Source organism: Trachypithecus francoisi, unplaced genomic scaffold, assembly GCF_009764315.1.
Source record: "Trachypithecus francoisi isolate TF-2019V2 unplaced genomic scaffold, Tfra_2.0 Lachesis_group17, whole genome shotgun sequence".
Classification (NCBI taxonomy): Eukaryota; Metazoa; Chordata; class Mammalia; order Primates; family Cercopithecidae; genus Trachypithecus; species Trachypithecus francoisi.
In genome coordinates, this window is record NW_022681462.1 from 411,462 (window position 1) to 434,065 (window position 22,604).

A 22,604-nucleotide genomic window follows, 5' to 3' on the forward strand; every position below is an offset into this window, starting at 1 on the left:
GGGGGAAGCAGGAGAACAAACAGTGAATGCTTCTCAGTCAGGGATTAGGCCCGTGGAAGGAGACATGGGCCCAAGACTGATGGCCCACAAGGAGCAGGTAGACACCAGGCAAGGCAGAGGCCCTGAGGCATTGGCAAGGCCAGGGCAGGAGGTGGGTGGGGAGGTAGGGGCCGTGGGGCAGCATGTCACTATGGCACTGCCTTCAGGCTAAGTTCAAACCCCAGCTCTGCCTCTCACCAGCTGTGGACACTTGGGCACATCTCTTAGGCTCAGTTTCTCCACCTTAGAATCCATTTGAGGTTGACGTTAGCTTCGTGAAACAAAACACCTAATTATGGCGACTTAAATGAGACGAGTTTAGCTTTCTCAAGCAATGAGAAATCCAGAGGTTTAGCTTGGCAGCTCCAGCCATCAGAGCCCAGGAACCTGTGTCCTTCTTTCATGGTTCCAGGGACAGTCATCATAAGCCCATCCCAGAAATGAGGAGGGAGAAATGGCAACAAGAGGATGCTAGCTGAGTCCTTCCCATTTCCATAAAGATGGTTTCCTAAAAGCCCTACCCAGTGGTTTCTATTTATGCCCCATTGGCCCAAACTATATCACGTGGTCATCTAGCCACAAAGACCCCGGGAAATGTAATTATGTGGCAAAGAACGCTGTTGCCCCCGATGAAATTAGACTTGATCTCAGCCAAAAGGCAGAGAAGCAATTCCAATAAAATAAGGAGTCTACTCGAGGGGAAGCAGGGGAGAGGAGGTGACACAAAATCAGCAACCGGAAGTCTCTGCCACAGGGGTAAATGGCGTCACTTCCTTTATCCGCGAGATTGATGTGAGGGTGAAATCAGGACATTCGTGTAAAGCACCTGACGGGTGCTTGTTCAGCAAATGGCAGCAGGTGTTCTTGACTTTGAGAAACTTTCCTAATGACCCCCAGAGAAAAGGCTTCATAAGTGCTTGCAGCACTGACTTGGCTAAGCCTCACCCAAAGAGAGGCCCATCAGTACAGGCTGATGGGACGCAGCCTGAAGCCTTCATGAAGCCCTACCTTGGAGGCAGGTGATGCTCTTTACTTGCTATCTTGACTCAGTGGGTGGAGGAGGCTCTGGGTCCTGTGCCTAAATACCGCAAGGAGCTGGGTGTTCGTGCAGACACTGCCGATGGTCTGCCCCCATCTATCCCTCTCCTGCTTCCTCTTCTAAAAGCTCTGCTTTTGGCCCCAGTTTCAGGTGTCCTCCCTCCTCCTTCAGCCATAAGGGGAGCCAGGCCTGACTGATCTGATCATCATGCTTGTGGTAATTAGGTCAGGACAGGTGCGGTGGCTCACACCTGTAATCTCAGCACTCTGGGAGGGCGAGGCGGGCAGATCACTTGAGATCAGGAGATCGAGACCAGCCTGGCCAAACATGGTGAAAGCCTGTCTCTACCAAACACACACACACACACACACACACACACACACACACAGATTAGCCGGGCATGGTGGTGCATGCCTGTAATCCCAGCTACTTGGGAGGCTGAAGTGGGAGAATCACTTGAACCCAGGAGGTGGAGGTCACAGTGAGCTGAGATTGCACCAGTGCACTCCAGCGTGGGTGGCAGAGTAAGACCCTGTCAAAAAAAAAAAAAAAATTGAAAATAATAATAAGAATTACGTCAGACCAGGTGCTGTAATAATGAGACCTACAAAACCCAGTGGCATCAGTCTTATCTCTTCTGTTTGGTCCAAAAGCAACTGGCTTTTCCAACACTGTGAATAAGCCTTCAATACCTGGTATCTCCATCTCTCTTTCCACCTCTATTTCCAAATTGATAGCTCTTACTTGATCTCATCTCTTTCCTTAAGGCATAAAAAAAGTGTATTTCTTTCTCCCTTTCTCCCTAGATGAGAGTTCTAGATGGTGGGAGGGTCTGTTCCATGCAGCCATTCAGGCACCCAGGCCCTTTTCACCCTGTGGCTGTGTTCTCCCCCAACCCCTAAGATCTGCATGGCTGAGGCTGGTCACCAACATGTGTGAATTCTGGCCAGTGGGAAAAGAGAAGTGAGAACAAGTAGGAGAGTCACTTACTGTCTTAAGACCTCCGTCCCAGGCCGGGCATGGTGGCTCATGCCTGTAATCCCAGCACTTTGGGATGCCGAGGCAGGTGGATCACCTGAGGTCAGGAGTTTGAGACCAGCCCGGCCAACATGGTGAAACCCTGTCTCTACCAAAAATACAAAATTAGCCAGGTGTGGTGGTGCATGTCTATACTCCCAGCTACTCAGGAGGTGAGGCAGGAGAATCACTTGAACCAGGAGGCGGAGATTGCAGGGAGCTGAGATGGTGCCATTGTGCTCCAGCTTGGGTAAAAAGAGTGAAACTCCATCTCAAAAACAAAAACAACAACAACAACAACAACAACACCTCCATCCCCAAAGCCGCACTCATAGCCTCCTCTGGCAATAACACACATCCATAGTAATTACAAGGAGGCCTGGGAAATGCAGTCCCTGCCAGACGGTCATACGCGTAGCTAAGACTTTGTTACTGCAGAAGAGAGGAGAATAGGTTTTGGTGGCAAGCTGGCAGTCACTGCCACAGTAGTGGCCTCTTTTCTGTTGCCAGCAATTGGTTTCGGCACGGCAGGTGACACAACTGTAGCCAATGCCACATGATGGGATTTTTCATGCGAAGTTTAACGGGAAAGTCTTTCTCACAGTAAGAGATGCCGGAAGAGGTGGTTTCTTCTCCCCTTTGGACAGTCTCATGTCAGAATGTGATATCTGGAATTAGGCATCTGTCTTGTGACCATGATGGGAACAGGCTGTGGTTAAGGTAGATGCTCTAAAGCTGGTAGAGCAGTTAGATGCAGGGTTCTTGCTGGTACCACTGCATCTAAGCTGGCTGCCCTTGGAAGCCACCCTCTCGCTGGACTTCCCATGTGTGACGTAGGACATTTCCTTACGATTTAAGCCGAGGAATGGGGTTTTCTGTTACTTGTAGCCTTAAGCCTCCCAGATTTCATGTGAAGTTGGGCCAGGGCAGAGGCTGTGTGGAAGGGATCTGTGCGGCCCCTGGGGGTCTGATTCAAGGGTGATATGGTTTGGGTCTGTGTCTCCACCCAAATCTCAAGTCGAATTGTAATTCCGAATGTTGGAGGTGGGGCCCCACGGGAGGTGACTGGATCATGGCATTGCTTCTCATTGATGAGTTAGTGCCATTCACTTGGAGCTGAGTGAGTTCTTGCGAGACCTGGGTGTTTACAAGTGTGTGGCACCTCCCCCCTCACTCTCTCTCTTGCTCCTGCTCCTGCATGTGAGACATGCCTGCTCCCCCTTCCCCTTCCACCATGATTGAGGATACCAGCACCACGCTTCCTGGTCAGCCTGTGGAACCATAAGATGAATACACCTCTTTTCTTTATAAATTACCCCATCTCAGGGATTTATTTATAGCAATGTGAGAATGGACTAATACAGAGGGCTTGGGCAATACTCTAAGGTCAAGAGAGCTGGGCTCCCTTGGTGCCATTTCGTAGGTTATTCTGGCTCTGAGGAAACAGGCCCTCTCCAGAAACAAGGTCCCTCTTGTGCGTCTTGAGACGCTTTCATATCCATAGTCCAGTGTGCAACAGGCAGGTAAACATCACCAAGTGACTCCATTTTACAAGGAGGAAAGGAAGGTTCAAAGAGGCAATGGGCTGTGGCCACGTCCGTGAACAGGCTAGGGTTGGGACCAGGAACTCAGCCCTGGTTCTCCTGGACTCCGAGGCCTGTGCTCTTGCTAGTGACACCAGGGCATCCTCTGCTGAAACAACTGGGAAAAGGTGTCATGGGAACCCTGTCAATTATAATGAATATTTATACAAGACAGGCAATAGCCGTCCCTTCGGCAAGCTTACAGTCTAGTGGGAGAGCAGAAACAAATAAACACGTAAGCAAAGCAAATATCTACATTCCCACTGCAGTAGCTGCAAAGAGGGAAAAGGACGGAGGTGGGGTGGAGACTGATGACAGGCAGGAGATCTAGGAAGGTGAGTCTGCGGAAGTGACATTGGAGTACAGACCCCAAGGATGATGAGGCATAAACTGGGCAAACACAGGGAGGAGGAAAAGTGTTCACAGTTCAGGGAAAAGCATATGCGAAGACGCTGAGAAGAGAGAGTGCTGGGCTCATTCGGGTAGCTGCGAGTGTGACCAGAGCCACACAAGCAAGAGAGAGGAAGGGCCTTGCCATGGGGGCAAGGTTGAATTGAAGTCACAGGCTTTGGAGCTGGACTGCTTGGGTTCAAATCCTGACCCTGGTTTATCAGCTGTGTGCCCTTAAGCAAAGCAGTAACCACTCTGTGCTTCAACTTCTTCCTCCTTTCCAGTTCCTCCCTTACCGGAACTGTGAGGAATGAAGAGATGAGTCATGTTGAAACACCCAGTACATAGTTAGTGCTTTAGCTGCTTGGATTGGGGCCTTCCTAGGACTGTGGTCTTTGTTGCGTGAGTAGTGGAGAACGCATTAGTTAGGACCCTGTTGGCTGCAGGGGACAGCAATCCAACTCACACTGGCCTAAGCCACAATTGGCGGATTGATTGGTTCTTATGTCTGAAAGATACAGGCTTAAATGTGTCACGGGGCACAGAGCATTGCCAACTAGACTTGGTCTCTTTCTCCTCATTTTTTGCTGTGTTTTCTCCTGAGGTGACTCTGTTCTCAGGCCCGCTATTCCCACATGGTGGCAGGCTGGCCACTTAGCTACTATAATCTCCTGCTTTTCCCCAGGCCAGTCTCATGAAGGGCTCTCACTGTTCTGGCTCCCATCTGGTGGCCATCCCTGAGCCAATCACTGTGGCAGCAGAGGGGTGGTATGGAGTGGAAAAGAGAAATTGACACTGATTGAGCAAACCTCCAAAGTCACCGCACTGAGGCTGGGAAAGGAAGTTGGGGTGTGATCACCAGCCACACAGGCAAACACGGCCAATGCTGAATCAGGGGGCCCCTGGGGGTTTCCCATCGGGAAGGGGCAGGGTCTGAGTTTTGTCTTGAGATGGTCATGCTGGTTGCTAAACCGAGAAGAGGTAGGAGGAGAACCTCAGTGGAGGTGGGGAGAGGCACCCGGGATCCATGTCGGGAGTCCAGGAGGGAGAAAGATGCTGTGGCTGGGCTGGTGGCAAAGGAGCAGAGATGGACAAGGAGGCACAGGGCAAGAGTACGGTGACAGGGTGGACAGGGGTGGGGACAGGCAGATATTCCAAGGTAAGAGCCAGGGTTCTGGCTGAACAACTGAGATGGGGAGACTTGGGGAGTGGCAGGGTGGGAAGGATGAAGAGGTCAGCTTTGGAGGTGCTGAGTTTGAGGACCCTTGGGGGTGTGAAATTCCACTCCTGGGCATTTTTGTCTGGTTTCTATGAAATATGGGAAGAATAAATACATTGAATAATGGCCGCTTTGCCCAGTAGAAAGCACTAGGACTAAACTAGAATAAGGGAGGCCTCCTCCAGCCCTGCTCCAGGAGAGTTGGGACTGGACCAGTGTGCTGAGCTATTTTCACGGAATGGGTTCCTCAAATAGCGTGCATCCAGCCCAGACCGCCCTTATGAGTCCGGAGATTTCCTGAAATCCCCGGGCAGCTAGGTGGTCAGGAACACTTAGCATGGGACATCCAGGGAATGTCAGTCAAACTGACAGAGTCCCAGGCCCTGGGAACCGCCAGTGCAGCCGTGGTAACAACATGGAAGATGCCAGGGCAGAGAGCCAAAACGCAGGGAGGAAGAGTGTGGCCAAGGCAGGTGTGTGCTAGTTCACAGGCAAAGCCAGTCAAGGCAGGGCTGCTAGAATCTGGGTTGCCTTCTTGGAGACAGAACTGGAGTGGCAGCTTCAATATTCCAGCAATGGTTGTGACCTCAGCTGTGGGGTGCATGTCTAGGTTTGGAGTGACCCCCCACCCCCACCCCAAAGCAATTTCCTCTGAAAACTTCCTAAACTAGAGCAAGACGCAAGGCATCCCTGTCTCCTAGTCATCCTGAGGACTTCAGGAGGGCTCAGGGCCCCAGCCTTCTCCAGTCACCCCAAAGACCAGTGAACTGCTCCCTCCACATTACCCCTCAACTCCGTAGCAGTCCTTCCCTAACTCCCCGCCCTGCAGAGGTTTTTTTGTATGTGCCTCACCTCCAGCCTGTGCTTCCCCCAAAGCAATGAGTGCCACCCACATGCAGCATACTGCCACATAGAGGCACTTGGGGTGTGCTGGGGATGGAAGAAATGCATGCCAGGGCAGACAGTCACCTGGGAAGGCACTTCATGGGTGGGTGGGGGGTCAGGGCCTCAGGGCTCACCTGCTGGCTTCCTTCTCCAAGTCTCAGGGAAGGGGAGTGTGATAAGACCTTCAGCCCAGCCTCAGTGGGCCCACGGTGGCCCCAGAGCTGACAGGCCGTAAGCTGGTGAGTGAGCCTGGGAGTCAGCTCCCCATCCATTAGGCCCGTAGCCCAGGCAGCTAATGCCGCGTGGACACTCTGCTCTCAGGCCTGGTATTCACTTAGGCATTGTTAATATTTTACACGGCACAGCCAGAGGATCGATGTCTTGTTTATAGCTCAGGGTTTATGGGCAGTCATCGAAGCTCTCACTGGGAACTGGGAAGATGCTCAGGAGCACCCAGGGAAACAGAGGCAGAGAAGAAGGGTGGATGCCAGCCTCAGGACCCCCAAGATGGCCTCCTTTGCATGCTCAATTCTCGATCTCAAGCATTGGAGCCCCTGCCACGTGCCAGCCTGCATCTCATTCCATCCTTTCAAGCCCCTGGAGAGGCTGGATTATTGTTCCCATTTTATGGATGAGGAAACTGAGGCTTAGAGGGGTTATGTACCACTAGGCTTTCACAGGTCACTGATGGAGGCTGAGCCGGCACTACCTGGGCACAGGCTGGATCTTGCTCTGCACTTACTTACGTGTGTAAATTACATTGCAGGAGGCTCTTTAACAGCTCTGCTCCAACAGAGCTGTTTTCTCTGGGGATTGTTAGCCTCTCTGCTTAGAACTTTTGCCTTTGGTCAGTGGAGCATCACCACATCCCAATCAACTGGAATTAAAAGCTACGCATTTACAGTTCCTTAAAACTATTGCCAACGGCTCAGACATTTGACTAGGCATGCAATACAGTGAGGCTGCACTGCGCAGCCCTCTCCCACTCAGTTCCCACCAGAAACAGGCTGGTGTCACGGGAAAGTCCCCGCTCCGGACTCCAGCAGGCCTGGCTGTCCCTGTGCCCCTCCCATAATTAGCCCTCTAGCCTAGGTTTCCTCCCCGGTAAAACGGAGGAAGAGAAATGCCCACGGGGGAGTCCTTTAAGAATCACACGTAAGCCCAAAGGCTTGGCCCACATAGGCGCGCTGCAGGGGGCCCTCGCGGCTCCCACCCCACCCAGGCAGCGAGCTCTGTGCCTGGGGCCAAGCAACAGCTGAATGAACGGCCGAGCGAGTGGCAGAGGCTCCCTAGAAGGAAGCTGCAACTGCTCAGGCCGTGAGTCCAAACAGGACTCGCGCTCACAGGCGTGGGGCCCAGCTGGATTTCCCCCTTGGCTAACACAGCGGGAAGGACGAGGTGCAGGCCGTGGCCGCGCTGCCCGGCGGAGTCCGTCCGGCGGGGATGCCCGCGGTGCGCCGCGCCCGCTGGGGGGCAGCAGAGGCCCAGGCTCCCGGCTCAGGTCTCCGGACTCGCGGCTCCGAGGACCCCGGGCTCCGCCCGGCCACGCCTCGTCCTCCCCTGTTTTCTCCTTTCTTTTCGCGGCTTCCCCTCCTCTAACAGCCTCCGGCAGGAAGAAAGCCACCCACAAACGAATAAGCATGCCCTTGCCCTGCCCGCGCGTGGCACTCCGCATCCGCTCAGCTCTTCCCCGCCGCCCGCCCGGAGGCGGGCGTCTTCCCCTCTCTGCGGAGCAGGAGGCGGCGGCGGCTGCGAGTCCGTGACTCGACCAAGGTCACGCAGCAAAGTCAGCGCCCGAGCTCCGTTCCGCAGCCGCCAGGGCCAGAGCCCCCACTCCCCCTAAAGGCCCGAGCGCACGCGGGTTTCCGGAACGGGAGAACTTTGGAGACCAACTTCTGCATTTTCAAAGGGGGCCTGCCCGGGCCCAGTTTACTCTCCGGCAGAGGACCCGGGTTGCGGGAAATGCAGTGAGGGCTTCCCGGATCCCCCGCCGCCGACTCTGCGCGGGCCAGCGGGGCGGAGCGGGCCGGGCTCAGCGCCTCCCCGGGAGACCGCAGCCGCCGCCCCCTCCTCCCGGGCTCCCGGCCCCTCCCCAGCCCCTCGGCCCCCATCCTGCGCGTGGGAGAAACCGCCGACCGCGCGGCCTCCGGGGGCTGGCGGAGCAGCGGTGGCAACGCGCCAGACTCAGTCCCGGGCTGGCCCGTGCCGGGCGGGGCGGGGCCGGCTCCCTCCGCCCTTCCCGGGCTGGCGCGGGGGGGCCGCAGGGACGCCTCCCGGAGTGGCCGCCGCGCCTAGGCCAATGAGCGCGCGGGGAGCGGCGATGGAGGCTGGGGAGGCCGGGAGCGTCCGGGACCCCCGCCGCCGCCGCGCCCCCGCGCCCCTGCGCCCGCGGGGCTGGAGAGGGGGCGACAGAGGCGCGGCGCCCGCGCGGGGCATGGAGGCGCCGCTGGCCCACGCTGGCCGTCCGCGCTGCGTTTCGCGCCGCCGCCGCCGCCGCGCCTCGAAGTTTGCCGGCTGACTCGGAAAGTTGCGCTCGGGCTCGGCCGCCGCGTCCAGCCTCCGGCCTGCCCCGCTCGCCGCCGCCGCCGCCCTCCGCGGGGCCCCGGCCCAGCCAACCCCGCAGCCCCCCCTGCCGGGGGCATGTGAGCCGTCGCCGCCCCCGAGAGGCCGTGCGGGCTGCACTGGCCCCGGCGCCTCCGAGGCAGTGTGCGGGCGAGGGGTGCGCCCGGCCCCCAGGGCCCCAGGCAGCCCGGCACGCCATGGGCATCCAGGGCATGGAGCTGTGCGCCATGGCCGTGGTGGTGCTGCTGTTCATCGCCGTCCTCAAGCAGTTCGGCATTCTGGAGCCCATATCCATGGAAGGTAACGCGTGGCCACCCGCCCCTCCGCCGCCTCCGCGGGAGACCCGTGGTCTGGAGGGAGGGACCGGCATCCGCACGCCGGGGTGCACTGGTCTGGCGAGGAGCGGCCTGGGCCGCCGCCCCCTCCCGGCTCCGGAGGGTTGGGCCTGGGAATAAGGAGATGTAGAGGGCCCGGGCTCCAGGGAGCCCCAGAGGGGACGAAGCCGCAGCGCTTGAGCTGGGTGTGAGCGAGGCGCCTGGTGACACCGTTAGCGGACAGCCCCTGCCGTCCTAGGCCTGCAGTCCGAGCGCCCCTGGTGAGCACACCGGCTTGGGCCGCCCTGTAGTGGGAGGTGGCACAGGGTGCAGATGACAGGAAGGACCCTCAGCCCAGGGCACCTGGCAATGGGGAGAGATTTGAGGCCTCTGCCGTGTGATGGGGCCTCCCCTTTCGCCCCCCACCTGGTATCCAGTTACCCCTCCCCAAGCAAGGTTCAAGCCCATGGGATCAGTAACCAAACCCGCAGGCGCCACATTTCTGTCCCAATAAAATATTAACTGAGGAGACAGACCCACACTTGGATCAGACATTGACGGGCCCCCTGGGGCCCTTCCATGGCACACCTGGTTCTGAAGGGGACCCTGAAGCCAGGGATGTAGGTTGCCCCCTGTTCAAAGAGGCCCCGCACCTCTGGACCCTGGGGAAGGGGCTAGCTCATCCTGTTCTCATCCCTGCTGCCCTCTCCGAGGACATGGGCATCCTGCCTGCCCCAGCACTCTGCTGACCTTGCCGGGCTCCAACTCTCAGTACTGAGACCCAGAAGCCTGAGGATGAGAGAGAGAGAGCCTGCCCCTGCCTGGGAGCTGCCCAGCAACGCTTCGGGCATGGGGATGTGCCCCGAGCCCCTCTGAAGGGCTGCTGAGGGCGAGAAGGGGCAGGAAGCAAGGCTTCCCTCCATTCTGCCTTCAGTGTCCAGGGCTAGTTCTTTTCCCAAAGTCCACGGCCACATGCCACTGACAAGCCACTGGACTCTGCCACACCTTGTCTCTTGGTGAGTGTATGAGGCCCAGAGAGAAGGGGCTTGCTCCAGGTGGCTCAGAGGGGTGCCACCAGGAGCTTTGGATTGGAGATGGGGAACAAAGTGGCCCAGGCTGGGCCTTCACTGGGCCAGATGCTGGCCCTGGCAGGGGAATCTGTGACAGGGAACTTCGTGGGAAATACAGGTGCTGGGATTGGGGCAGAGTGTGGAGGGGTGAGCGTCCTGTGCTGCTGTGCCTCGGAGGACCGCGCGTCCTGCGGGGAGTGCCGTCCCCTGTCCTCTTGTCCCATTTTCTTTCCCCATCTGGAGCCTGGGGTGGGCGTGGAGGGTGGCTGGTGCCCAGGGAAGCTGTGATCTCTCCATTGCTCTTCCCTGATCCTCGGGGCCTCCAGTGGCCAGGAGCAACAGCCAGCCTCACTTCACTTAGTACCTCAGACCTTCCTAACAGCAGGCTCACCCACAGTCAGGGGCAGTGTGAAGTTTGCCTTTGTGATTTCTGAGGAGGGATTTCTTTGCAAGGTGGACAGTATGCACAAGACAACAGATGGTTTATTCCTCCTGCCAAAAACCTCATTCCGGCTCCCATGAATCTCTGTTTTCTGGAGCATGTGCCCACTCATACCCCCTGGAGTTCTGGGGTCTTGATCCAGTTGGGGGAGCTCAGAGCCTCACAGTCAGCTAGGCCTATCCTGGGATCCTGTCGCCTTGATAAACTGGCTGTAAAAATCCCTGAAACAGTCCGAGCCTCAGTTCACCATCTGTAAAGTGGGGCCGATAAGAATTCCTGCTCCCTAGGGCTGTGGCGGGCTCGAACTAGTCAGTGGGGTTTGCACGGATAGTAAATGTGCAGGCTTTGTGAGCCATCCTTATCAGGGATACTAGCGATGAGTATGTCAGTGATACAGTAACAGCACTGAGTGAGCCATTCTCTCACTCAGACACCCCCACCCCCGTCAGAGGGAGGGGGTTGTGAGTTCCAGATGTTCTGTTGGTGGGGAATGGTGTCAGCCATCCCAGGGCCTGGAAGCTCCCATTGGCCAGGCAGTGTCTAAGGAACTGTCAGATGAGCTGTGAGGAGCCCAGGCTGTCCCAGCAGCCTGGATGTGAGCTATTCTCAGTGCCGCTGGGGGCCGGAAGGGGACTGTTGGCCCAGCTCCACTCCAAGCCTGCGCGTGTGTGGTCAGAGGGGTCTCTTGTCCCCTCTGAGCCTCCGTGGTTCTCATCTGTAATAGACCAGAGTTATGGTGCCCTGGGGATTGCTAGGAACTAATGGATCCGGGTTCTGGGGACGCAGCCTTCTAGAAATACATGCAGCAGTCAAAAAGCCTTCCTCTCTGCCCTGGGTCCCCCATCAGTCCCTTTCCCTGGATGACCTCATGGAACAGTCACCGCAGTCACTTTTCCTGAGCAGTAATGGAACAGGAAGCTCACCCCTTGATCCATGGACAAGGGGGCTGAGCCCGGGTTGGTGGCATGGCTGTCCTGACCACCAGGGCAAATCAGTGGGCGGCAGGGCATGGGCCTGGCCAGAGGCGAGGCTAGCCTCCGTGTGACAGACCCTGGGCGGTAGAAAGGCAGTCCTCATCCTGTCTGCTTAATTAGGATTTCTCCTTCCCTGGTAACCTACGGGATATCAGAGATGAAGAAGCTTCCTGCCATCCACGAGCCTCACCTCGGCAAGGGTGCGAGAGCCTGAGGCTGCTGGGATGGCCCTGAGGGCCATCAAGGGGATCTCGTCTTGACTTTGGGACCTGGACCCTGTGGGGCAGGGTGGGGGTGGGGTCTGCCTCTGAAGGGCTATGGTGCCTGACACTCCATATTTAACACAGTGGGGTCCCAGCCCAGAAGGTCCATAAATCTCCTGAAATTATGGGCAAGATTGTGTGCTTGGTGCTTCTTCCTGGAGTGCTGAAATACGGTTCTCAAGGGGATCTGTGTTCCCCAAGTGCTCGAAGGCTCGCCCCGTGGCTCTCCGTGGAGCCTTGCTGGTGGAGGGTGTTGGTGGGCCCCGGCGGGCAGCATCCCTGATGTGCTGGTGACATAAAGGTCCTCCTTGTCCCTCTGTGGTTCCGGGCTCCTAGCACATTCCTTGTAGGAGCCGAGACTCCTTTACATGCTTGATTTTTCCCCACAGCCTTGTCACTCCCTTAAGATACTGGGTATCTCAGTTTCTTTTTTTTTTTCGAGACGGAGTCTCACTCTGTCGCCCAGACTGAAGTGCAATGGCCTGATCTCGGCTCACTGCAAGCTCCACCTCCCGGGTTCACGCCATTCTCCTGCCTCAGCCTCCCGAGTAGCCGTGCCCACCCTGGGGCATCGAACCCTAAATCTTTGGGTGGAACCCAGGCACTGGGATTTTTAGGAGTTTCTGCCCTAGGTCCCCCATCAGTCCCTTTCTCTGGGTGACTTCATGGGGGAGTCACTGCAGCCACTTCTCCTGAGCAGTGTTCAGTGTCATCAGTGGTGAGCGAACTCTGAAGCCAGAGTTGGGAGTTGAGGCGCAAGGCCTTCGAGGACAGGGACTCTCTTTTTTTTTTTTTTTTGAGGCAGAGTCTCGCTCTGTCGCCCGGACTGGAGTGCAGTGGCCAGATCTCAGCTCACTGCAAGCTCCGCCTCCCGGGTTTACGCCATTCTCCTGCCTCAGCCTCCCGAGTAGCTGGGACTACAGGCGCCGGCCACCTCGCCCGGCTAGTTTTTGTATTTTTAGTAGAGACGGGGTTTCACCGTGTTAGCCGGGATGGTCTCGATCTCCTGACCTCGTGATCCGCCCGTCTCGGCCTCCCAAAGTGCTGGGATTACAGGCTTGAGCCACCGCGCCCGGCCGGACAGGGACTCTCAACATGTGCTGTGGGTCAGCAGCAGCAGCAGCCCAGGAGTTTGGTAGAAATGCATCTTCAGGGTCAGGCGGGGAGGCTTACGCCTGTAATCCCAGCACTTTGGGAGGCCAAGGCGGGCGGATCACAAGGTCAAGAGATCGAGACCATCCTGGCTAACACGGTGAAACCCCATCTCTACTAAAAATACAAAAAATTAGCCAGGCGTGGTGGCGGGCGCCTGTAGTCCCAGCTACTCCAGAGGCTGAGGCAGGAGAATGGCGTGAACTCGGGAGGTGGAGCTTGCAGTGAGCCGAGATCGCGCCACTGCACTCCAGCCTGGGCAACACAGCGAGACTCCGTCTCAAAAAAAAAAAAAAAAAAAAAAAAAAAGAAATGCATCTTCAGGCCCCTACCCCAAACCTGCAGGCTCAGAAAGTCTGGGCTTGGGCCCAGCAACTTCTCTCTTCCCCAGCTCCAGGTGCTGGGGACATACTGAAGCCTGAAGACTACTGCCCTGGCCAGGGGTGGACCTCCGCAAGGACATTTGCTTTTACTGAAACCCAGAGTCATCGGAAGGTTCCGAGCAGAGGAGTAAAGTGGCTTCGCCTTTCCGCAGGGTCCCGCTGACTGCTGTGTTGAGGGCAGACTTGGGGTGCGAGGCGCCAGGGGAAGCAGATCCTATGAGAGGCATTTGCAGCCATTCAGGAGGGAGACAGCACTGGGGTTGGGGGAAGTCGCCGGTTCCAGATGTATTTCCCAGGGAGAGCTGTTGGTTTGCAGTGGGGCATGAGGGGAAGGGAGGAGTCTGGAAGATTGGCCTGAGCACCTAGAAGGTACAGCGGCCATCTGTTGAGATGGGGAAGCCTGGGGGCGGGGTGCAGGTTTGTGGGAAGGTCAGCAGCTCTATTTGGACCTGATAAGTTTGGGATGTATTAATTTTCTTTCACTGCTGTGACAGATTCCCACAGATTCAGAAGTGGCTGCAGTGGCTCCCCCATGAAGTCACCCAGAGAAAGGGACTGATGGGGGACCCAGGGCAGAGAGTCCCCCAAGAAACTCCTAAAAATCGCAGTGCCTGGGTTCTACCCAGTGATTTAGGGTTCAGTGCCCCAGGGTGGGCCTGGCGGGTATTTTTTAAAGGTCCCAGATGATTTGGTTTCATTCCTGAAACCAAAACAAATTTACTATCGTATAGCTGTGTGGCTCAGAGACCTGCAGGGACCTCCCTGGCTCATGCCTGTAATCCCAGAACTTTGGGAGGCTGAGGTGGGAGGGTCACGGGAGGCCAGGAGTTCCAGACCAACCTCGTCAACATAGCAAGACCCTGTCTCTACAAAAAAAAGGGTCCAGGTGGAGCCATGAAGGAGGTGTTGGGGTGTACGTATCAGGAATTTATCAGAGTAGTCTGGCTGAGAAAGAATTTTACAGGCCACTGGCAAATGTGGGGATATAACACTGTGAGACTGGGGGAGTCACCAGAGAAGTGGGTAGGACAGGCCAGGTGGAGTGGCTGAGGCCTATAATCCCAGTACTTTGGAAAGCCGAGAAGGGCAGATCACTTGAGGTCAGGAGTTCAAGACCAGCCTGACCAACATGGTGAAACCCCGTCTCTACTAAAAATACAAAAATTAGCCGGGCATGGTGGCAGGTGCCTGTAATTTCAGCTACTTGGGAGGCTGAGGCAAAAGAATCACTTGAACCCGGATTGCAGTGAACCGAGATCATGCTACTGTACTCCAGCCTGGGCAACAGAACAAGACTCTGTCTCAAAACAAACAAACAAACAAACAAGAAGTGGGTAGGATAGAAAGGGGACCAGATTCAAGGGCCCAGCCTGGGGCCCTCCAGCATTTGTTAACAGGTCAGGGAGAAAGAGCAGGGTCCGGAACACTGGAGAGTTGTGTCCTGGAGGCCAGGGGAGGAGGGGTAGCCAGGGGAGGTAGGGAGTGGTCCTGGGGTCGGAGGCTGCTGCCGAGCTGGTTGTGGACTCCGAACATCCAGGCTCCAGGTCACCTGAGGACAAGACCCAGCACCGGACTTAGCAGCCCCTCCTGGAATCTCCATGCCCCCTCGACCAGCCTTCCCCCCAGCCTCCCTCCCCTGCCTTTCCCCCCAGCCCCCCTCCCCTGCCTTTCCCCCCAGCCCTCCCTCCCCTGCCTTTCCCCCCAGCCCTCCCTCCCCTGCTTTCCCCCCCAGCCCTCCCTCCCCTGCCTTTCCCCCCAGCCCTCCCTCCCCTGCCTTCCCCCCAGCCCTCCCTCCCCTGCCTTTCCCCCCAGCCCTCCCTCCCCTGCCTTTCCCCCCAGCCCTCCCTCCCCTGCCTTTCCCCCCAGCCCTCCTCCCCTGCCTTTCCCCCCAGCCCTCCCTCCCCTGCCTTTCCCCCCAGCCCTCCCTCCCCTGCCTTTCCCCCCACCCTCCCTCCCCTGCTTTCCCCCCCAGCCCTCCCTCCCCTGCCTTTCCCCCCAGCCCTCCCTCCCCTGCCTTTCTACCCCAGCTCTCCCTCCCCTGCCTTCCAGTTCAGGGACATCCTGTTGCCAGTTCGGGGCTGGCCAGGGGGCCTGCCGGGGCCCTGACCCACTGGCAATGCCAGACCTCCCCTGGTCATCACAACTGCTTACCAGACATGCTCAGGAGGGAGACAGGAAGGCAGATACTTCCCTGTGTGGAGTTGATAACAGTCTGGTCGCCCTGTCCGTGGCTGAAGAGGGTGTACAGCCTGTCAGGTTGTTGCTTCAGTGATTTGGGGGTTCCCAGGCATCTGCCCCCAAACCTGGCACTCTGTCCCAATGGCTATAGTCCCACCATTAGCCATGTGGGTTAGTGAGCAAACACTGAGAGTGTGTGCTGGGGTGGGAGCTGTAAGGGCCTCTCAGCTGGGTGGGATTGCATTCTGACTGGGGCAGGGGTGTCTCCTAGTGGGAGGACTGAGCCCTGTGCACAGAGTGAGTGAGTTGCCAAGACTGTGCAGGAGGCAAGGCCCTGGGAAGAGAAAGAGATGCTCTCCATGCGGAGAAGCTGGGTGGGGGCCTCCCCCACCACTCCACACAGAACCGATCCCAGCGGGAGACCAGACCCCTCACTGGATGTGGCCGTGTCGTCCAGTTCACCTCCCCCACGAAGGGCCTTCTGGGATCAGGTCGGATTCAGAGGCCAGAGTGAGAGCAGCTGGCATTGGGCTGGAGCCGGGCATCCCGGCCTGCAGGCCCTTCCTGGTCTAGCACACTGGGTTTCCCTCTGTTCCAGCCCGGCTTGGCCACCTGCTTACAGGGTGACTTCTCTATGTTCAACCTCCTTGAGCCTCACCTTCCTCTTCTGTAGGATAAGGATAATAATACCTCCCAGTATCCACTTTAGCCAGAAGGGGTGCTGAGCCAAAAACACTTTGGAAAAGTTGAAAGAGGAACTCGGGTCTCAGAACTTCAGACGGGGAGGGCAAGCAGAAGTGGGTGCGGACGGGCGAGGCAGATGCAGCCCCAGCCCAGAGCTTTGTGACCACATCTGTGGCATGAGGCTCGACTTTGGCCGCTGCTTCTCTTAGCTCAGCTCAGATTTCCATGCAACTCTCAACCAAGGGTAGTTTTACCCGGCAGGGACATTTGGCAACGTCGAGAGACATTTTTGGTGGTCACAGCTGGGGAGGTGCTACTGGCATCAACGGGGTACAGGCCAGGGGTGCTGCTCACCATCCTGCAGCATGCAGGATGGCCCCAGCACAGCGAGGTATCTGACCCTGTGTCAGTAGCACCGAAGCGGAGGACACTGTCCTAGAAGGAGCGCTGGCCGAGGGCTGGGAGTGCCACTTCACGTGGACAAGTCACTTTGTCTGAGTGGTTTCCTCACCTGTAAGTGAGGGGCGGGGAGCAGAGGCACCGTCTCCCCTGGGAACTCTCCCGGACCCTGCCCTCTCCGGTTGTGTTAGATACACTGCCACTGCCCTCAGATTTTCTGTGTTCCTGTCCCACCCTGCCGTGGGCTCTCTCAGAGCAGCAGGGGCGTGTCTCTCTACACTTAGGGCCTCACAGTGTGCCCAACACTGCCTGGCAAGCAGCGGGTGTTCAATCAATGTAAGTTATATGCCACCGTAGCACACTTATTGAACACACATTTTATGCCAGGCAGCACAGGTAACACGGAGTCTTGGCCCTACCTGTAGAGAAGCTCTGGGACGGTGCCCTCTGCAGGGAGGGTCCCTCTGCCTGGGGCAGAGGCAGGGAGACAGGGTTGTGGGACCCTATGGTTTAGGAGTGACCTGAGTGGCAGAGACAGCAGAGGTGTGAGGTGTGATGGGGAAGAGGAGAATGCCTAGAACCAGGATGTGCAGGGTCCGGTCAACTGCCCTTGCTCCTCCCTCTTGGGAGGTGACCCCAAACACTCTGCACCCGCCCTCTGCGCACCTACCATGAAAGCGTCTCTAACTGCAGGGCCAAGGGGACCACCAGAGGCCTGGTCTTACAAAGGTGACCTTGGGGCCTGCTGGATCCGCAGCCATCTCTTGGCTTGGAGCAGGCCCAAGGGGCCATTGTGATCCTTCCTGCTGGTTCTCTTGGTCTCCTTCCCCCCAACACCCTCTCCCACTTTTGCTGGGGTCGGTAGTGATGCTGTGGGTGTGCTGCGTGCCCTGTTCCCTGGCTGGGCCTGCTGCCCTGTAAACTGCTAGTCCCTCAGGTCTCCTACAGCTCCTTGGGCAGGCTTTCCAGATCTGGGATGCTGATGACAGTGATAGGAACCAACCTCCAGAGAGTGCTGTCTCTTTGGGGGCACTTTGTGCATATCCCAATCTTGTCCTCATCAGCAGGCTCGTTTCATCAACGAGGAAGCTGAGAGCCAGGGAGCGGCAGAGCCAGGATGCATCTGTTACTGCAGGGCCTCGGGGACCACTGTAGATGGTCATGTGTGTCCCGCCCTCTTACAGGACAGGTGTCAGGAGCCCAACGTGGGCTGCCTGCCCTGGTCCAAGCCCACAGTGAGAGGACCCCTGCCCTGAGCCACTGTGGGGATTGCATGTGTGAGTGTGCACAGGTCTTGCAAGGCAGCATCCGGCATGGAGGAGGCGCTTTCTTTTTTATTATTATTATTATACTTTAAGTTCTAGGGTGCATGTGCACAACGTGCAGGTTTGTTACATAGGTATACATGTGTCGTGTTGGTTTGCTGCACGCCTCAACTCATCATTTACATTAGGTATTTCTCCTCATGCTATCCCTCCCCCAGCCCCCCAGCCCCCGACAGGTCCCAGTGTGTGGTGTTCCCCACCCTGTGTCCAAGTGATCTCATTGTTCAGTTCCCACCTATGAGTGAGAACGTGCGGTGGTTTTCTGTCCTTGCGATAGTTTGCTGAGAATGATGGTTTCCAGCTTCATCCATGTCCCTGCAAAGAACATAAGCTCATCCTTTTTTATGGCTGCATAGTATTCCATGGTGTATATGTGCTACATTTTCTTAATCCAGTCTGTCATTGATGGACATTTGGGTTGGTTCCAAGTCTTTGCTATTGTGAATAGTGCTACAATAAACATACATGTGCATGTGTCTTTATAGTAGCATGATTTATAATCCTTTGGGTATATACACAATAATGGGATGGCTGGGTCAAATGGTATTTCTAGTTCTAGATCCTTGAGGAATTGCCACACTGTCTTCCACAATGGTTGAACTAATTTACACTCCCACCAACAGTGTAAAAGCGTTCCTGTTTGTCCACATCCTCTCCAGCATCTGTTGTTTCCTGACTTTTTAATGGTTGCCATTCTAACTGCGTGAGATGGTATCTCATTGTGGTTTTGATTTGCATTTCTCTGATGACCAGTGATGATGAGCATTTTTCTTGTGTCTGTTGGCTGCATAAATGTCTTCTTTTGAGAAGTGTCTGTTCAGATCCTTTGCCCACTTTTTGACGGGGTTGTTTGTCTTTTTTCTTGTAAATTTGTTTTAAGTTCTTTGTAGGTTCTGGATATTAGCCCTTTCTCAGATGGGTGTGTTGCAAAATTTTTCTCCCATTCTGTAGGTTGCCTGTTCACTCTGATGGTAGTTTCTTTTGCTGTGCAGAAGCTCTTCAGTTTAATTAGATCCCATTTGTCTATTTTGGCTTCTGTTGCCATTGCTTTTGGTGTTTTGGACATGAAGTCCTTGCCCGTGCCTATGACTTGAACATAAGCATTGCCTAAGTTTTCTTCTAGAGTTTTTATGGTTTTAGGTCTAACATTTAAGTCTTTAATCCATCTTGAATTAATTTTTGTATAAGGTGTAAGGAAGGGATCCAGTTTCAGCTTTCTACATATGGCTAGCCAGTTTTCCCAGCACCATTTATGAAATAGGGAATCCTTTCTCCATTTCTTGTTTTTGTCAGGTTTGTCAAAGATCAGATGGTCGTAGATGTGTGGTGTTATTTCGGAGGGCTCTGTTCTGTTCCATTGGTCTATATCTCTGTTTTGGTACCAGTACCATGCTGTTTTGGTTACTGTAGCCTTGTAGTATAATTTGAAGTCAGGTAGCATGACGCCTAGGAGGAGGCACTTTCAGAGTATACATTCGCCTCACTTCTTGCCTGAAATGACCCAGGCCACATTCCCCCACAGCTACACATCACTACCTGTGTCCTAGGAGTTAGTGGGAAGGGAAGATGCATGTGGCCTGCACTTGGTCGTGTTGGGCGGCCTTCATCCTGTGCCCTGTAGAGTGAGCCCAGAGGCTACTGGCCCGGGGACTGCTGGGCCAGGCTTGCCAGCGTGGGTGGCCTCTGCAGGAGACAGTGTGGGCTGGAGCCGGATGCTTGACGTTGCTCTAGGCTGGGAACCTGGGCAAGTCCCCTTCCTCCCCAGGTCAGCGGCTCCACTGTCACATACCTAGACACAGGTGGTAGCATCACAGCAGTCTCACCACAGACTCGCCAATGAAGTCTTACAAGTCCAGTGCCCCTTGATGGGTAAAAGGGACGGCTCAGCTCAGATTCAAAAGGGAGTCTTGCCCCAGAGGCCTCCCCTCACCCCATGACAGTTCCTGGACCTTCTGTGGGACCCTATGGTTTAGGAGTGACCTGAGCAGCAGAGACTAAGTGAAGGCTGAGATCCCCGGCCCGGGACAGGGCTGTGGAGCCCCATTTCATGGTATGTGGGACGCCCTGCCCCAAGCCCTCTTCCCCAAGCCCTAATGGACGGTCAGCCAGAGGCACCAGTGGGCAGTGCCAGGGCCAACTGCACCTCTCAGGAGCTGAGCTCTGGTCCTCTAGAGGCTGGGCCTCTGGGGCAGTGGGCGGGGCTGCTTTCTTCCCTGGTCCCCTCAGGCCTTATGGGGATTAGGCAGTCTTCCTGCCCAGCGCACAGTCACTAAGGAGGGTATGATGTGAAGTCGTGAGTGTAGGGCCACACCGAGGCTCTCAGTAGACCCAGGACTGCAGGAATTCCGGGGCGTCCCATCAGTAAATTAAATTAATAGTATTGAAATGCAGTGTCTATGTCAGGAAGGCCATGAGTATTCCCCTTGGTGACCACATGCGTACTTTTGGAAATATCAGATCCAGTCACAATCCAGCCTGGCACTTTGCCTTGCTGGCTTCACCTTGCTGTGGCTGGAGCCAGAACTGACCGGCTGTTGTCTGAGCCAGCTGTGCCCACTCCTGGCTTCTGTGTGTGTCAGGTACAGGCCGGGCACAGTGTCACACAGGGCCATGAATGTGCTGCAGTGCACCAAGGGGACCTTGACCAGCAGCTTTGGGGAGTACTGGTGGGGGGAGCATCTGAATAGAGTATGTTCAGGAGGGGTGGGAGCCGGGAAGCACGGCACCTCTTCAGAGTTTTGCCACAAAGGGAACAGGATGGGTGACAGCTGGCAGGAGGCATAGGCTCAAGAGGTTTTTAGAGAATCTTCTATTGCTTCTGCTTCTCTCCTCTGTGGCAAACTGCAGGAGGCCTGTGAGGGGCTTTGCAGAGGTACTGGTGCAGCTCAGTAGGTTTCACAGGCTTCCCCCGTGGGGTGGCCAAAAAGTGCTCCTTGCCCAGTACCTGGTGCATTTCAGCTTAGTAAGTTAAAGATTTGGAGCCACTTTGCTGAGCTTTTGCACAGAGAGGACGACATGGGGTAGAGGACAGGACCTGGACTGAGACTTTTACACACTGAGAAGAAAGCTCTGCTTGTAATCTGTCGGGTTGCTGTACAACTTTTTGACATCAAAAAGCCCTCATGCTTTTACTCCTGTGGCAAAATGCTTGTTGGATAGAGGAATTCAAACTTGATTGCAGCCCCCCTGGCTGTCAACGGTGTGTTAGCCTGTTTTCTGCTGCTATAAGAGAATACTACAGAGTGGGTAATGGTATTGTACAGAAATGTATTGGTTTACAGTTCTGGAAGCCGGGAAGTATAAGGTTGAGGGGCTGGCATCTGGCGAGGGCCTTCTTGCTGTGTCATAACATGGTGGAAAGCATCACATGGCTGAAGGGCCCAGGGAGCAAGAGAGAGTAAGAGGGGCAAACCCACTCTCATGGTGACAAACCCACTGCTGCAATAAGGGCATTAGCTCATTCGTGAGGGCAGAGCCCTCGTAAACGAAACATCTCTTAAAGGTCCCACCTCTTGCCAAGCATGCTGGTGCGCACCTGTAGTCCTAGCTACTCAGAAGGCTAAGTAAGGTAGGAGGATCACTTGAGCTCGGGAGCTGGAGACCTGCCTGGGCAACACAGTGAGACCCCCTTCTCAAAAACCAAACAATTTTTTTTTTTTTCAAAAAGGTACCTTCTCTTAATACCGTTGCAGTGGTAACCAAATTTCAACCAGAGTTTTGGAGGGGACAAACATTCAAACCGTAGCATTCTGCCTGGCCCACCCCTGCAAAATTCATGCCTTTCTCACATACAAAATATATTCATTATATATCCATCCCAATAGCCCCCAAACATCTTAGCTCATGCCAGCAGCAACTCCTAAGCCCAGAGTCTCATCTGAATCAGATATGGGTGAGACTCAAGGCATGATTCATCCTAAGGCAAATTCCTCTCCAGCTGTGAGCCTGTGAAATTAAACAAGTTACTTGCTTCCACAATACAATGGTGAGACAGCTGTGGGATGGAGTTTCCATTCAGGGAGAAACCGGCCAGAAAAAAGGGGATAACTGGTCCCAAGTACTTCCAAAACCAACCGTGAAGACCAACATTAAATCTTAAGAGTCGGGAATAATGTTCCTTGACTCCACATCCTACCTCCTGGACACACTGGGGTCCCAGGCAGCCCCACCCCCATGGCTTTGGTGGGCTCGGCAGCCGCAGCAGCTCTCCAAGGCTGATGTTGCCAGCTGGTCAGGCTGTAGCTCTGGAGTCTCAAGGGCAGCCCAGCCCCTGTGGCTCCACGAGGCATTGTCCTAGCAAGGACTCACTGGAGTGGCTCTTCCCCTGCAGCAGGTCTCTGCCTGGACCCCCAGGCTGTCTGATCCAGCCTTTGAAATCCAGGCAGAGGCAGCCATGCCTCCCCTGCTCTTGAACTCTGTGTGCCTGCAGAATTAGCACCACATGGATGCTGCTAAGGCTTACTGCTTGCGCCCTCTGGAGCCGTGGCCTGAGCTACACTCAAGCTGTGGCTTGAGCCACAGCTGGAGCAGCCAAGGAGCACTGCGGTGAAATGTGAGGAGCAGAGTCCCAAAGGCAGTCTGGAGCAGCGGGCCCTTGGAGGGGCCCTGAGCGCGTCCCCTAAAACTATTCTCCCCTCCTAGAGCTCTGGGCCTGTGATGAGAGGAGCAGCCTGGAATATCCTGAAA

At 55.8% G+C, this 22,604-nt stretch overlaps 1 protein-coding gene across 3 annotated transcripts in view; it reads left to right on the top strand.

Moving 5' to 3' along the window:
- The window catches only part of KCNIP3 (potassium voltage-gated channel interacting protein 3), a 91,715-nt gene that overhangs the window by 42,379 nt on the left and 26,732 nt on the right, over nt 1–22,604 (top strand). Inside the window, exon 1 of one of the 3 annotated variants that reach the window (XM_033238828.1) lies at nt 8,266–9,034. The exons of the other annotated variants lie outside the window; for them this stretch is intronic. Coding sequence (XP_033094719.1) covers nt 8,932–9,034 — 103 coding nt within the window. The 5' untranslated portion in view covers nt 8,266–8,931. Of the gene's footprint in view, nt 1–8,265; nt 9,035–22,604 lie in introns of those variants that run through there. 3 annotated transcript variants of the gene reach the window in all.